This window comes from Aedes aegypti, chromosome 3, assembly GCF_002204515.2.
Source record: "Aedes aegypti strain LVP_AGWG chromosome 3, AaegL5.0 Primary Assembly, whole genome shotgun sequence".
In the NCBI taxonomy this organism is placed as follows: Eukaryota; Metazoa; Arthropoda; class Insecta; order Diptera; family Culicidae; genus Aedes; species Aedes aegypti.
Window position 1 is genome coordinate 409,297,010 of NC_035109.1, and position 17,435 is coordinate 409,314,444.

The 17,435-nt window shown below is 34.4% G+C and overlaps 2 protein-coding genes across 2 annotated transcripts; one reads left to right on the plus strand and one right to left on the minus strand.

The window, feature by feature from the left end:
* Positions 1–3,298: 3,298 nt before the first annotated feature.
* LOC5573228 lies at positions 3,299–12,132 on the minus strand. The gene is made up of 3 exons (XM_001654383.2): positions 11,641–12,132; positions 3,659–4,080; positions 3,299–3,601 (listed from the first exon to the last, which is right to left on the minus strand). The coding sequence occupies exons 1-3, from the start codon at positions 11,984–11,986 to the stop codon at positions 3,386–3,388; spliced, it is 984 nt and encodes a 327-aa protein (XP_001654433.1). The 5' UTR covers positions 11,987–12,132; the 3' UTR covers positions 3,299–3,385.
* Positions 12,133–15,153: 3,021 nt separating this feature from the next.
* LOC5573227 (protein anon-73B1) lies at positions 15,154–16,020 on the plus strand. The gene is made up of 2 exons (XM_001654382.2): positions 15,154–15,402; positions 15,466–16,020. Exons 1-2 carry the CDS (start codon positions 15,250–15,252, stop codon positions 15,568–15,570), a joined length of 258 nt encoding a protein of 85 aa, XP_001654432.1. The 5' UTR covers positions 15,154–15,249; the 3' UTR covers positions 15,571–16,020.
* The last annotated feature ends 1,415 nt before the right edge of the window (positions 16,021–17,435 follow it).

Sequence of the window (17,435 nt, forward strand, 5' to 3'; positions counted from 1 at the left end):
AAAAATCAGAATATCCTAACATATGAAATTGAACGGTTCCAAAATATTCAGTTCTACATTAAATCTCGATTTGTAGTACAGTCATCTCTCCCTTACTCGATATTGAAGGGACCATCGAGTTAGGGAGGTATCGAGTTACAGAACACAAAAGCAGTGCAACTGCGTTCCAAGGGACCATCGAGTTAGCCATGAAAACCAACTTTTACTATGGTTCTCTAACTCGATATCGAGATACGGAATATCGAGTAAGGGAGAGTTAACTGTATTTGTAGAAAAGTTACACATCTCGATCGATTTTGATGAATTTGATCTCATTCACATATTTCTTTAAAATACTTATGTTAACTAACTGTTAGTAACTTATGAACATAACAATGTATATTTATTAATGACAATATATTCGACATTATGTTAAAGGAAATTTCACAATAAACTGCAACATATTTCCTTAATTTGACTTCAAAATTGATACAAAAAATTGGGAAAGGCAAAATACCACATTTCTTTGCCTGAAACGCTCTATTGAAGTTCTTTGAGTTTTTTTTTTTTTTTGAATAATACAGCAGATTTACAGTAATAATAAACAATCTAGTTATTAACGTTCTTAAAAGTACGGAGGTAAAAATAACCTAGAAGACAAGAGATTCGAAGCCTACAGTAGAAAAACTAAAAATATGGCGACCATTATTAGGAACAATTTTCTGGCCACAATTTTGAAACATCATGGTCGGTTTATTTTGAGAACTTAACATTTTGTAGTTCCTAATTTTGGACAGATTTTTCAAGAAAATTTAAATTTTCGATTCAAACACGTATCGGTCATTACTAACGGAATATCGATTGACAATGTGACAATCGCAATTCACGCTATGTCTAAACCAGCAGATTATAATAATCGAATGTTTTTATATATAGCACATAATAATCACGTTTTCTTACGCATTTCAGCCCATACAAAATGTATGGAAAAAAATCACCATTAGAATATTTTAAAACCTTTCGATTATGAAATAATAGGTCAAATACTGATCTCTAGCGGGAAAAAATATGAGGTACATTCGATCTTTATAATCTTCTGGTTTAGATGTACCGTGGATATTTTTTGCAAAAACGTTCAGCATTCGTAAATAAATGGTTAGAAAATATTCTGTCGTCGAAAATTTTCCTCTTATTTTTTGTGGGACAGATTGAGCTTCAAAATTGACATTATTGATATGCCATTATTAGGGAAAAATGTCTAGAAGTACAAAAAATCCAAATTTTTCGACAGAATATTTTTAAACTTTCAGAATCTACAAATTATATCAGGGTGCTTATATTAAGTAAAAAAGATCTGAGATGCTTGCAACTTCTATAAAAACGTTAAAAATAAACAATTTTTAAATGTCTACGGTTTATACAAAAATCTTCAAGTTTTGACGTATTTCGTGGTACTTCCTGATTTTCGAGAATTTTACAAATTTTGTAACTTTTGGATTGTACCGTTTTTGTCCTTCATTTGTCCCGTTTCTATCTTGTTAGCTTTTGGTCAGCCTATTCATTTTCAATAAACTCAAAGTCTTAATTTATGCCGATGACATGAAGCTCTACCTGGAAATAAGAAATGAAGAAGACATCAATGTATTCCGCAATGAAATAGAAAAATTCTACACATGGTGCAAAAAAAAGCCTATTAGAACTAAATGTAAAAAATGCAATCTAATAGCATTTAGCAGAAAAAGAACAGCACCACTCATTTCAATTGCATTAGGAAATCAAAATGTGAAAGATTAAGGGAATTAGGAGTAATCTTAGACCCTAAACTTTCTTTCGTAGACCAGTACAATTCAACAATTCACAGGGCTAATAATGCTAGGGTTCATAAAACGTTTCTGCTACAACTTTCATGACCCATACACAATTAAAACTCTATATATTGCATATGTAAGATCAATCATGGAATACTGCAGCATTGTATGGTCTCCTTTCTCAATCACACACGAAGATAAATTAGAATCTGTACGAAAACAATTTCTACTATATGCTCTTTTGGAGATGAACCAGCCCTGGGCTGAAAATCTCCCTAATAAAGATAATAATAATAATAATAATATGCTCTTCGTAAACTAGGTTGGACGTCATATCGTCCCCTTGATGCTACAACTAGATAACTCGAAATTTGAAATTTTTGACTTCAATATGCCAAAACATTTTTATTAATTAGATCTGTAAAATACCCACAGCTCATAAGCGTGTGATTCAAAATACACAAGTTAAAGTTTATTTTTCAACCATATTCTCTGCGATTACCCGTCACCTTGTAAAACGGTCATATTTTCAAAGTGGCACATCCAAAAATTTTGATTTTCGAGTTATCTAGTTGTAGCATTAAGGGGACGATATCCACGTCCACCCTACAAAGCACGCTGCATGCTTATTGACATACAAACTTTAAAAGGGCGGCGTGAAATCGCAAGGGTTTCATTTGTAAATGATTTCGTTTCGCAAAGTATTGATTCTACAGAAATATTATCAAAACTAAATTTCTACATTCCTTTTAGGCAACTACGAAACCGTAGCTTATTCCTGACAAATCATCATCGTACAAATTATGCCAAAAATGGGCCTCTAAATCAAATGATGCCCATTTACAATCAACATTGCAAAACTATTGACTTTACCATGTCTCGGCAAAATTTAAAAACATACTTCAAATCCATTCGAAATCGCAACACATAAAATAAAACGAAATGAAATATACATTACTTACACACATTTTTCTTTCAATATTTTTTATAAATTTCGTAATTCATACTAGCATTAAGAAATAAATCAAAAATATGTATATGTAAAATGTACTAATCTACGTCGGTTGACGAAAATAAATAAACTAAACTAAAAAAAGTTTTGATACATTATTGAAGTTGCATTCCGATCTTTTTGAAATAAATGGTAAAGTCTGTTATTAAAATGTGGATTATCTTACAGCAAAAGCCCTTGGTGAGTTTATCACACGATTTCAAACTATTGAAAATCAGTTGGGTTTGAACTGACACAAGAAAATGATCAACTGATGGAACATAAACTTCGTACATGCTAATCCGCGATCAATCAGGATAGTGATGTTGCACAGAGACCCACTCAAATGGAGCTTGGGATTTTAGTTTTTTTTTACCATCTTCAACGTACAATCACATTACTCTAAATAGTTCTTGATTGATAACGGCGCCGACCACGTCCTCATTTCCATCGGGGAGAAAAAGGTCGATTGTCCCCTTGGTCTTGGTCACATTTCAAATTAAAACTTTTAAAGTCAATATTTTAGTGAATATTCAACTCAATGGCACACAACTTTATTGACACAACGATAATGCATAATTATAAGTTTTCAAATGATACTCCAATTCTAGCCGTACTCCGATTGAATGGTGAGTGAGAATTCACCCTTGGAAATGAAGGTCCCATGGTACCAGAGCCGCGTATCCACCAGCAAAGCATCGCCCGGCTCGACGTAGAAGCTGAAGCTGCGGCATTCTTCGTCGCACTCCGGAGTGGGTGCCAGGATCCAACTTTTGTTACCCCTCAGCTGGGCCTGCCACATCAGTCGGGGTATGTAGTCGATCTGTTACAATTCAGAACGTTTATTGTGTATCGAATCGCTAAATGTGCATCAACTTACGTGCATTACCGCGCCCTGTTCGTAACCCAAGAACACAAAATCCGTATTCGGCATCTCGGCGTCCTCCGGCAGGAAGTGCGGTTTCGGGTAGAGCTTCCTCAATTCCGCCAGGATCACTGGGTTACAGTTACTCCATCCCACGTACCACGGCTTGTGCCCGGTACGGAAATCTTCCGACATGCGAAACACGTCTTTCAGGGATTGAAAGTTCGATTTGAAATGCAAAAACTGGCAATCTTCATGGAAGCTGTTGAGCGCTGATGGATGTTTGTAGTAGAGATCCTTGAGGAAGGTGAAATTGAGCAACCTGGCTGCCGGCCAATGAGATATAGCATTTTTGATAATGATGGGCCGCGAAGAATAGGCGTACGGTTTGAACTCTTCCCGGGACAGATTGGACAGGATAATTGGTCCTTGAACGCCTGTAATGCAAAATAGTAGGGTGAGAATGGTAAGATTTTTTTTTTGTGGCATGATAATTATATTAGATGACAAAAATTAATTGTAAAATCATTAAGTTTCTCAAGCGTTCAACCAGTGTATCAACTTCCTTTTAAATCTTTGTCCAGCGATGGCCAACGAAGCAAAACTAATGGATATCGATCGCTATCGACAATCACTGACTGGTTGACCGGGACACAACATACAATCGACGTATAATTGGAGTAGGTGTAGAATAGGTCATCTTTTATTACTTTTTTCCTTATTTTGCTTGCAGTGAATTCTGCTGTCAAAGTTTAAAGAAAACTTCAGATACTATTGCGCCACTATTTCAAAAAGTTTCTTCTCAGATTCCTCGAAATAAAACTTCAGAAATTCTTTTAGAGATTCCTTCTGGCATACATACAGGGATTATTTCCACCAATTCTCATAAAAAAAATCATGTCTTGGAGAATTTCTTCAGAATTTGCTCCAGGAAACCTTTGGAGAGAGAGTCCAAAGCTTCTACCTTCGACAATATCCACGAGGATTGCTGTGAATTTTTTTCCAGAGACTATATCTTAATTTCCTATAGTAACCTATATGAGACCTTCCAATGATTTCTACAGGAGTTTTTCCAAGAAAATCCAAGGGTCCATTCCAAAGTTTCAAAAAAAAAAAAATGTTCTAGGATTTTTTTTTAATAAAGACAATTCTAGTTATCTTTGTAGCATTTCTATAAGAACTTCTACAAGAATTCATCCTAATTTACTCCAAGTAATAACTAAAAAAATGCCTCCAGGGAATATACGTTGTTGGAGATGAACCAGCCACGGGATGAAAATCCCCCAATAAAGCTAATACAGTCAACTTTCGCTTGTTGAACTAAATTTGTAGCCCACCTACTAGTGAAAGACTTTCACTGATCGGGCTGAGTTTTGAGCTGTCAATTTATCTAGAACAAAAGAAAATCAGAGGTACCAACATTGAAAAAATTTCTTTTTATGTCAGAAAGTGACACTTGTCTTCGTTTTAGATGGGATATAGCCCACCTAACGGGAGCCCAATTGAAACGAAGTTTAATTAAACATAGTGCAACGAACAATATTCGACTGTAGTAATAATATTATATTCGTGGCAATATATTCAGGGTGTCGACTCAATTTTGAAAATAAAATTCCCTGACTTTCCCTGACCTTCCAGTCGTTTTCCAGAAAAATTCCAGGCCAATCAATTGGTTAATTTGAACCGAAATTAGTACGATTCGTACAAGAACATACATATCCGGTTATTTGCATGATGTTATAGATCGTATGAATATACTGAACAAAAGCTATTACTTTACTGAAATATATTTGTCAGATAATGTTTTTAGCGTTAATTCTAGTTGATATGTTAAAACTGAGTAATTGAACTAAGTGTAAGAAATTTATCCTGAAATTTGGCTATTACTTATTCCAGGTAAAATTCTAGCCATTGCCGAATAACTTTTTTGGAGAATGGCTTCAAGAAATTCCACATAATTGTTAGAGTATTTCTTTCAATGTTGAATTTCTTCAAGAATAGAATTTGGATTTTTGAGGATTATTTCAAAAACACGTCTAAAGATATTTTTCAGGAAACACATAGAGTTTTTTCCAAAATGCTTTCATTTTTTTTCTTAGAATATTTTCAATAATGCTTCACGATGATTAGTTACAGGCAGGGCTGTGCATTTTCGAAAGCATTATGTGAAACACGAAGGCTTGGCTGTGTCGTCTCGATGGTGACGAACAACTGCGTCGCTTCGTCCTTCGTTCCACACTCATTCGTTTCGTTGCCCGATTGGAAGCAACGAACAAGAAAGGTGAAATGAAAGAGTAAGAATTTCGTTTCATTTAATTTCATTGAAATGCATCAAAATGTTTAAAATTGAATTTTATTTTTTTTTTGCAATAATGATGGGTGCACTTTGTTAGGTAATGAAATAAGACAGAGAAACTACACGGGCCAATTCATTAAATTAATCGGCTCCTAAAAACAGAGACTACCGATTGAAAGGCCAGCTCGCTGCGGTGACACTCCGATTCATGACGCGCGACGCACAAGCAGCAAGAAAGAAAGGAGAGACTACGCATGCTGTGATGGAAGGAAAGGTTTGTCGGTTTGAAACGAAGCAGTAGTGTTTCAATTGAAAGGTAAGCTTGAGTCAGTCAGCTGGGACTGAAAATGCTTTCAATGAAATGAAATTGTACGGCCCTGGTTACAGGTATTTTTTTTTTTTAGTTAATATTTTAGGAGTCCAATCTGATCACACTTGGTTCACTAGATTTATGCTCTTGAAAATTTGAGGTGTGGCTTCGTTGTATCTTCAATTTGAGGTGATTATAAACAAAGCCAAATTTCGAATTTTCAAGCTCACAGATCTAGAAAACCTGACAACCGTTCGCGTTGAAAATTTGATAGGTTGGTTGCATTCTGGAATGCTCAAGCAATCAAATTTTCAGTTCAGAGTGCTGTTTGGTTCTTTAGACTAGTGTAATTCAAGGTGTGGCTTCGTATTATAATCATCTTATAATCATCTTGAATTATGCGCTAATAATAAGTGTTCAGATGCTCCTCTTGAATTTGTTTTTCCTTCAGCAACGGTCCGAAGAACTCCTCTAAGAATTATTTTATAAGTATCTTCAAGTAATCTCACAAAATGTCAAGAGCTTATTGATGGATAGATGAAAAAAAAAACGAATTTAGTACTATACCATTTAATTCCACTAAAGTTTGTATCCTTTGACAGATACGCGTATTTCGACCTCAACTTAAAAACCGTCTTCAGTGTCGTGTACTAGACTCGACTTCAGATTATTTCAAACAAATTGTTTGAAACAATATTCCTAAAATTTCTGCTTTTCAATAATGTTCTGAAGAATTTCCTGGGTAGATTCTAAGTAAAAAAAACTGGTCATATCTATGAGACAGCTCCTGATAAAAATCCTGAAGAAAGGTGGTATTATCTGAACAAACTATTTTCAGAAACAACTTGAAAAAAAAAAACAAGAAATATCCTGCCCATATCCTGATATCTGAAACATCCGTTTTTTCGACAAAATTTTAGTTTTTTTATTTATTTTCTCGTGCTGCAATTTTAAATCAAATATAATAAAAGTGACACTGTCCAGAACATTAAACCGAAAAATTGTACCATCATTGGGACCACAAATCCAGAAAACCAAACAGTGTTAAGAGCTGAACAATTGATCTATTGATCACCACCAGCCAGTAACAATTTTGTTTTTCAAATAAATTATTGTTTGATTCATCAGATTTATGCTCTTGGAATTTCGAGATCATAGGCTTTTATTCATCATCACTTAAATACGAAAATCCTTATTGGTTTTTCTCCATACTTAGTTACACTAGTTCTACTTGGATATTTTGAGCAAACTTGTAATGATTGACATAATTTGATGGATTGGACTCCATTTTTTTCAAGAATGCGCCAAACTAGGCATTGAGTTGAGCTAGGTAACTTAACAACAAAATATTTTTAAAGCAATCCACGTCAATTTCGATGAAGTTGTTCGGAGAGTACTGTTGATGCTTTTTAATTCAGAAAAAATGAATTCTGAGGATAAATGCAAGCAGTAGAGTGCAGTTTACTCTACTCTATTGACAGACCGTTTGTTCTAACCCTCCTTTAGATACCAGCGTGAAAAAAATGTTTAAGTATTCGTTTGTCGTTTTAATAACAAAAAAGTGCTGAAAACGTCAGGCGCTTACGTCGACTATGCAAATATGAGCGGTGCAATTCTGCCAAATAATTTCTCAAATAAAATCAAAAGTTATTTAAAGTTTACACTAGGTAATACTGCATTCTTTGCTGTTCCTCCTATCGATATTATTCAAAGATTTTTTTTTCGTGTATTCTAGCAATTTGTCTGGGAGTTTCTCCAAGATTCCCTAAAAATTCCAAGGGTTGTTTAAGAGAGCGAGTTAGTTAAGTTATTTCAGAAATTAATCAAGTTTCAGCAGATGTTACTTTAGGATTTATTTCTTAAATATCTCCCAATTTTTTCTAAAAATATAATAATTATAGTAGAAAAATCGACATTTGCATGGAAACATCCCTGGAAAGAAAAATGAATGTTCAAATTATTCAAAAACTTCCTTGGGAAATATTTTAATGATTTTCTGAATGGAACTTCAATGATTTTCTGAATGGAACTGAATTCCTGAAGGAACCTTAGGAGTAATTCCTAAATACCATGAGTGTACCAGTAGCCGCTTTTATTCCAGTATCCCGCTCACACTGAAAAAGGATAAGTTTAAATGTAGTAAATTTGTAAACTTTAGCCGCCAGTTAATTCAAATGGACGTATTAAAACATACTATGAGCAAGTTTTTAAACATTAACCGTCAAACGGGGCTTCTTTTGACATTTTTTCCACATTCTTTAACTTTGAGGATTTGTAGCTCTTAAAATTATGGATAGATGTTGATAATGTTTGCCTATATTTAAGTTGTATATGTACGTAACAAATGTGTAAAATATGAGGCAAATCCACCAAGAAATAACAAAAATGCTCGAATAGCGAAAAAAGGGTGTCCTTCAAAATAAAAAAGGGGCTACTTTGGACATTTTCACAATTTGCTAATGAAATGATTTTTCCTTATAACTTTCAAACTGATTCAATAAATTGTCGTCCACTGTGATGTTATGGAACGTTTTTCATTGATAAGCTTAATGTAGAAAATGGCAAAGCTAGAACCAATTACACATATATAACAAATTTCAACGAAACATGCCATTCACTATTCTCAGTTTGCAGTATGAAACTTAAATTTTTAACTTCCTCTTAAATGGAACTATCAGTTACGAATGCTCGATTTTCAAGTTGACATAAACGAACGACGTAACTACTAGGTACTGCGATGATAAATGAGCTATGTACAAAAACTATTTTTTTCTATTCTTACTGTTATATGAACGATATGTTGAATGATCACATTAATACCGGTAACTAATTTAATACCAGTAAGTAATTTTCATTAAAAACGCAATCTATGAAATAAAGTTTAGCAAATAGTAAAGAAGTAAGTTTGCTTTTGTAATATGCTTTTAGCTTCTTAGCAGTTTAGAGCTGGCTTAAGGGTAGTTTAATTTAGGCATTTGAAGGATGCAACTGTTCTGTACTACAAATTCATGTAAAATATGACGAAAAATAGTTTTTTAGAGATTATGTTGTGAATTTGGCATTGGTACGTATTAAAATATATGTGTTTTATGTCTGTTCACTTTTACAAATATTTATTTTATTTTTTTTAAGTTGTAAAATACACAAACCAAAACATTATAATGAAATGAAAGTCGCAAAAATAAGACCTTTGATCAATTATTTTAATAAAACAACAATTTTAAGCAAAACAAATCACAAGATTTTCATGAAACATGACGATTCGATAGTTTTGTGATGCTCCCAATAAGTTTCCAAGACATGGGTAAAATTCAAACAATGTTTGTATGGCCCATGTTTTATACCTTGTGAATATTTATTCGGGCTTTTTTTAAATGTTTTCTTATTTATCCTGTTATTGTTGATGTTGTTCCAAGAAAAAATCATGCCTAGTGGTAGAGCATATATTGGTTAATAAAAGACACAAAATTGCTCAGATTAATATTTACGCTGCTAATGAATACAAAAGGTGAGTGTCCAAAGTAGCCCCTGGAATCAAAAGTAGCCCCGTCGGACGGTACTTAAGTAAACTTACTTTTAACACTCGTGAGCGGGCTACTGTAACATGAGCGGCTACTGGTGTTTTGACAGTATATTCTTAGGGAAATTTTTGATTGAAATCTTAAAGTAATCCTGAACGACAATTCTGTAAGGAATTTTTGAAGATGTTCTGAACAAGAATCCTGGAGGAAGTCTTAGAGAATACGTTGGAAAACGATTGAATAAAATGATGGAGAACTTAGAACTTTCTTGAAAAATTTCTGTAAGATATTTTAAAGGAATTTCTGTTGGAAACTCTGAGATAACTCCTGTGGTTGTCTTTAGAAAAACTTCTGAAGGTATCTACAGTCAAACCTCCATGTGTCGATATTTGACTTTATTTTCTAGATACTTAGTCTCTACCAGTTCTGCAATAGTGTAATTTACGGCTTCGGCACCATTCGACTATTATCGGCAACCAAATTTCAAACGCCAAATACACTATATTTTTCTATCAAAACACACAAATGAACACATTCAGATGATTCGCCAGAGATGTTATCAATTTAAATGAATACGCCTCAAAATAATGAGGCTGACGACAGTAGTCAAAGGAGATGACAAGAGATGTTCGAAGCGTTGTAAAAACGTTTCCAAAAAACTATTAATAATTCTGTCAGTGTAAATCGATAAAGGATCGAGCAGCGCATAAACGTAAACAGACAAACAACAGACAAATTAGTCTGCTGATATCCGAGAAAAATACAAAAGAAGTGCGACATCGGTCATAGACTGCCAAGAATACGCAAATTCCCGTATGTAAAACTTAACACATTCTTCCCAAAATACATCAACAAACTGATTCATTTTTCCCTTTCGAAAACCTGTGCCAACTAAATATGATTTGAATCGATTTCATTTTCAGTACTAGCTAAACAGTTCGTTGGTTCACGAACATACCTATTATGTTTCAACTATATAGCGGACCTTCCCTTTTGCTCAACCTTATTATACGTGTTTAAAGCAGGGCTGTCCATTTTCAATTCATTGAAAGTATTTTCAGTCCCCAACTGACGGACTCAAGCTTCCCTTTCGATTGAAACTCTACTGTTTCATTTCAATCCGACAAACATTTCCTTTCATCGCAGCAAGCGTAGTCTTTCATTTCTTTCGTGCCGCCTGTGCGTCGCGCGTCATTTATCAGAGCCTCACCGCAGCAAGCTAGTCTTTCAATCGGTAGTCTCTAGCTTTAGGAGCTGATTAATTCAAATGAACGACGTGGTGGCCCGCATACTTTCTCTATCTTAATTTATTACCCAACCAGTTATATACATTACTATTGAAAAAAATATGTAAAATCCAATTTGAAACATTTTGATAGATTTCAATGAAATCATATGAAACGAAATTCTTACTCTTTCATTTCACCTTTCTTGTTCGCTGCTTTCAATAAGGTAACGAAACGAATGAGTGGCGAAAGAAGAACGAAGCGACGCAGTTGTTCGTCACCATCGAGACGACGCTGCCAAGCCTTCGTGTTTCACAAAATGCTTGCGAAAATGCACAGCCCTGGTTTAAGGCGAAGTAGGCCGTCATTGAAATTTGTACGCGTCGTTGATGATTGTTGCTAATTCATCTCACGATTTCTAATCAAAGAAAATCAGTTGGTTTTGCACTGACACACCTGAAAATGTATCAGCATACTTTATGCATGTTAGCACGTATAGTGATACTTTTTTCAAGTCAATATAAACTATCAAGGCTGAGTTTTATCACTTTGAAGTGCAAGCTGAAAAGTCATCATTCTTGCCAAAACGAATGACGGGCTACTTAGCCAGTAAATCAGAAAGAGTATGTTCACTAAGGACCTACCTCTACAGAAGTCACAATCCGACAGGGGTCTCGTTGCTTCCCAAACGAGATAATTGTTTGGCAGAATGCATCGCGTTCCCAGTATGACCTCGATGAATGAGGCAAGAAACGGCGTCAGTACAAACAGCGCTATCAGGAAAATTACACTGTACAGTATCGAGAGCGTGCCATCGTTCCACTGGGCCCAGGAAAGTCGGCTTGGACGGTAACCGATTGATTGCTTGAAGGCTTCTTCCATTTCTCGCTCGGTGACTCCCTTCTGCGACACTGCGTTGTTCAGCACATGCAATTTGTGCAGCAGGATTTGATCGCACAATTTCACTCGCACGTTGCTTAATCTTGCCATCTTCGTGCGTTGATTGTTAATTTATAAGATAGGAACCAAAACAGTCGGATTTTACGTATTTTCCAATAATATTTCGATGCAATCCATCTCGCGAAAAATATTGTTGTTTATGTTTATTACTAACGAGGGGCTACTAAATGGCTATTGTTCTGATTGTTCTACTTTTTGTTTGAAATATAGGCCTATTCACATGACGTCTCAAATCAGCTGATCGGGAAGAACTTTGACAGTTCTTCTATGAAAATGACAGACCCGTGTTAGCATCGGCCCTCCACCGATGTAAACAATTGCATAGACGGATCTGTCACATGAAAAGGCCTATTCCCCATGCATGCGTGACAGCGTATGCACACTGACCGAAATCACTGTATAATATTTAAAAATAAACGGATTTTTTTTTCAGCATCTCTATTCATTTTCGTACGGGGCACTGTTTCCATATCAAGTTAGTATAAAAATATTAAATGGTGCATGGACTTCGATATACTTTATCAATAACGAAGGTCATAGGTGTAATCTATTGTTTGGCATTAACAAACTGTATTCATTTGCTTAAGTCTTTGGAATAATGGAAAAGTATTGAGTTTGTGACTATAATTGACCCAATTCCATATTCGTACACCTAACAAAAGAGATATGAACAGCATTCAAAACTTATTTTTAATGGACTAGATGATTGCTTAAGTTCTTCGTTGTGTTGTTTAGATGTAGTAGAGTACATTTGGAAAATTTATATGCGGACATATTTGAAACTTAGGTGAATTGAAGAAAAATTCCACTTTTCCCATGTTTTTGCTAAAATATTCGGTAAGTATATTGTTGGACTTAATTTTTTTTCAACATCACGTCCTTAAGAATGATTACTGCGAATATTGTACAAGTTTCAGAAAATTATAATCAGTTTTAGAGTAGCTAGGAGTGGATATCGACAACTTATAGTTTTGGAACATAGGTAATATAAAATTTATTACAAATCAAAAACCAAAAATCTTTGGTAAATTTCTCTCAGTTTGGCTCCTAAAGGGATATACATAATCCAAAGTTAATTTTCCCATCAAAACATTGCGTAATTATTATTTTTAATTTTCATTTTACTTCCAAACATGATTACAGAGATTTATAGAATAAATATTATTGCCGTAACCGCAACACAAACGCTTTATAAAATGATGAAAACAGCAGGATATATTCTAAAAAAAAGTATATCAATGCTCTCTACTCATTCAAATTATTTTGCATTTTTCTTACAAAATCAATAAATTTCAAAATAGGGTGCTATTTTGAATATAATTTGAATATTAATTCAAAGATAATTAAATATTGCGATAACATCAATTATGTAGAGGTTTGTACAGCGTAGTTTAGGGTACTTTATTGTAAAATGAAGTTCGTAGTTCAAATTCTTTTTACAGACAAGTTCAAAATTAACCTTTACCTGTTGATTAGAATGAAAATTTGGTTTACATTGATTAAAAATATCATGTTAGAAGAGTTTTGAAGTTATTGCACAACAATTTTCAGAACTCAAAAGGGATGAAAACTGTTTATGGTTCCTATAAGCTGTATACATTCCAACTAAATTTCTATCAGAGCTCACGAATATAATTAATAGTCTGGATCAAATGACAATAATGAACGGTATTGTCCGAATCATTGGATTTTTTTGCAAAAATCATTGGAAAACTGGAATTTCTCATAATTTTACCTAAATTCCATATATGTCCGCTAATAAATTTTCCAAATGTACTTCACTACATCTGAACATCATAATAAAGCACTTCAGCAATCAAATAGAGGTTTAAAATTTAGTTTTGAATGTTCTACGTTTTAATTTTGGTAGGTGTACGAATATGAAATTGGGTGAATTTTAGACATAAATTCAATACTTTTCCATTTATCCAAAGATGAATGTAAATGGAAACATTTTGTGATTGCCAAATAATAGATGACACCTATTACCTTCAATGTGGATAAAGTATTTTGAACTCAATACATTATTTAATAGTTTTTTTACTAACTTGATGTGAAAACAGTATCCCGTACGAATATGAAATTGGGCCACTGTATACCTTCATCGTTTACCAATCATGCTCCAACTCATGCTCAGTTTTAGCCAACAAGAAATCAATTTTTTTTAAGATGTTTTTGTTACAAAGATCTCTACTTCACCAGATCAAGAATTTCTCCATGAACCAGCCATGGGTCACTTTAAAGTCAATTCAAATATCAAAACCGTCTGGAACATATGAAGCTACAGAACCAGGGTCCATGATGCCACCCAGTTATAATTTTTTAGACATCCAGGAAAAAACCATGAATGGTAAAACTGATTTTGAATAGATACCCTGTAAATAGAAATTCAATCAGTTTTCTGAAAATTTTGAACTTTATTTTTTCTTTAGCTGTAAATATTTGAATTGAGAGCTATTTTGGTGTACGACGAAACTGATTCGAGTGTTATGGGTTCATTCACAAATTTCCTAACGCTAAAAATGATAATTTTTGACACCCCCTCGTAACGCAATTTGTATGTTTTTTTTTTTTTTTTTTTTAATTCATATGAGTTGTAACATCTTGAGGACACCCACCCACCCCTTTCAGCGTTATGAAATTTATGACTATGTTGTGACAGCGTTATGAAATGGGCCCTATGTCTGTTTTCAACATGAATTTGATATCATAATTCGATTTCCATTTATCATCATCATATTCGCCATGACAATATAGCATAATTAAAAACGGTAATAAAATATATAATGTTATATGTATAAAATCAATAATAATGTAGATATAAGGCAATACATCTTGTTGCAGACTTGTTTTGATGTCAACCTTCTACATCTACTTCTCAGTGAGTTCTCAATTTGCTCTCGATAATAGCAGAAAATGTGGGCCTTCTTTGGCCTAATGGTAAAGTTCGCGACTACGAACCACAGGAGCTTTCCATTATTTAAGTTAGTCTATATCAGCGATTTTACAGATTCGTCTCTTCTCATAATAAATTAAAAACATAACAAATTAAAACGACGTAAGAAGTAGAAAGTAGGGTACGTTTCATACATACTAGTAAAGTACACTAAATAACTGTACAATTAAAAAAGCACGACCGAAAATCGCATGACAGAATATGTCATCGCAAAACATTCTTTTCAACAATCTGCCAACCCTATGAGAAGTAGGAATAGAAAATCAATATTGTGATTAAACAGTAGACTATTTTAAATTTTCATCCTCATTCGCAAGCAGTTTCAATTGATAACAATATGAGTGCGACGCTGGTCAGCATCGCAGAGGAGGACTTCTTCGGCACCGTAATACGCTACGGATTGTACGTCGGTGCTCTGTTCCAAATGGTATGCCTGGCTGCGTGCATTGTACTCCCTGACGGAAGCTCCGATGGGTTAAATGGCCCGAAGGTAATTGTTTTACGATTCAATCATAATTAGTTTTAATAAAATCCGGTAATTTGTGAACTACAGGCAAACGACAGCGAAGACTCAAGTTCAGAGCATTCGTCGCCGCAAAATACTCCCAGACGTCCTTACCACCGAAGCCGCAAGCAGGATAAGAAAAAGAGGCGTTAAGTATTACGTTGAAGCCAGACAAAACTCACTTTCAGCTCCATACATATAACCATAGAGGCAGTGATCTTCAAATTATGTCAGCAAATTGAAATAATTCACTTCATATATAGTATACTTTGAAACAAATGAAACAGGTTAAGCTTTAACTTTAGTTCAATAATAGATTTTATCAAATATGTTTCAACAATACATAGTTTAGTTTTCTGTTTTTTAGAAAGTCACAATACATTCCAAATACGACAAAGATTTTAAGATCTGAATGTCTCATCTGAAATAGTTGAACATCCGTAAGTCAGTATTTTAATTGATCCCTGTGTGTTCGTTTATTTTATGTACATTAAGCTTAAGTATTTTATCGTAAGAAAGTTACAATACTCTGTGTCGCTGCAATAGAATGCAGGCTTATGTTTAATTAAATTGTGCAACATGTGATTAGTATGTGCAAAAAAATAGCGTTCTATTCATTCCATATCTTAACTTGTCCTCTCGTCGGGAACCGAAAGCATTTTGTTGGATCTTATATTTCTGTAACATTGTTGAATAGTAATTGAACAATGTACAGAAAAACAGACGTACCATCAACAAGCTGTCACAGTCTTATGAATTGCATTTAAAAAGCTCAACTTGAAAATATGATTGTGTATTTCTTTTACCACAGAATGAGCCCGCTGTACTTAAACGGGACACCGACTTGATATGATGTAATCGCACACTTTTCAGCGTTTCCGCAATTGTAATAACATCTGCGATAGTCCAGTGGTGATAGAAAGGTGCAATATTTAATCGAATAACAAAGGGAAGCTGTATAAAAATATTCAACAGTTACGAAATTACTGAAAAAGCTCCTTTTGAAGATGTTACATACTGACCAGCCGAGACAAAGCTATGATCGGTTTGTAAAATAGCTGCCAACACAGATTACAAATAGGCCAGGGGAAGTGGTTCACCTAGAGTGAATTTATGTCAGACAAAAAGTAGATTTTGTATGAGAATTGACAGAAACTTAAGTTCATCCACTTCTCCTGGCCTAATAGCCTTCGTCCGTATGTAGGACAACGATTTATTTCAGCATGAAGCCGTATAAAGAAATCTTCTAGAACGTTTGCATAATACATGTCAGTAACATCGATTTCAGAATTTTACCATCATACATTCGACATAGAATTCCGACAAAAATTATTCAGAAAACAAATAAATCCAAGTGTGGAAAAGATGATACATCTTACGAAGGTAACTCGAAAACAATTCTTTGAACAAAGTTTCAGTCCAATGTGTTTGCACTGGGACCATAGTCGGCTATTCAGTTTAGTGTGTCTAAGAGCACTTCCACAGTTATTAACTGAGAGCTTTCTATGCTAAATTTGCCATTTTCGCATTCGTGTATCGTGTGGCAGGTACGATTATACTCTATGCCCAGGGAAGTCAAGGAAATTTCCATTACGAAAAGATCCTGGACCGACCGGGTATCGAACCCAGACACCTTCAGCATGGCTTTGCTTTGTAGCCGCGGACTCTAACCACTCGGCAAAAGAAGACCCCATCTTAAGTTTACGTTTACCGATAGTTAATTGCAATACTTATTAAAGTGAACCCTTCATAACTCGATATTCCGTATTTCGATATCGAGTTATAGATTCTTAGTAAAAGTAAAAGTTGATCTACAATGCTACCTCGATGATCCCATCAATATTGAGTTACAGAGAACTCTTGAAGGTGGACTAATTTCAAGTCCGCTACATATTTGCAACATGTTGCAGTTAAAAGTAATTAAGTTATACACATTTTCAAATGCACTTGAATGAAATTATTTTTCACTTTGAAGTTGACAAATGGCAATGCAAACATGTTGCAATCAACGAATCGCC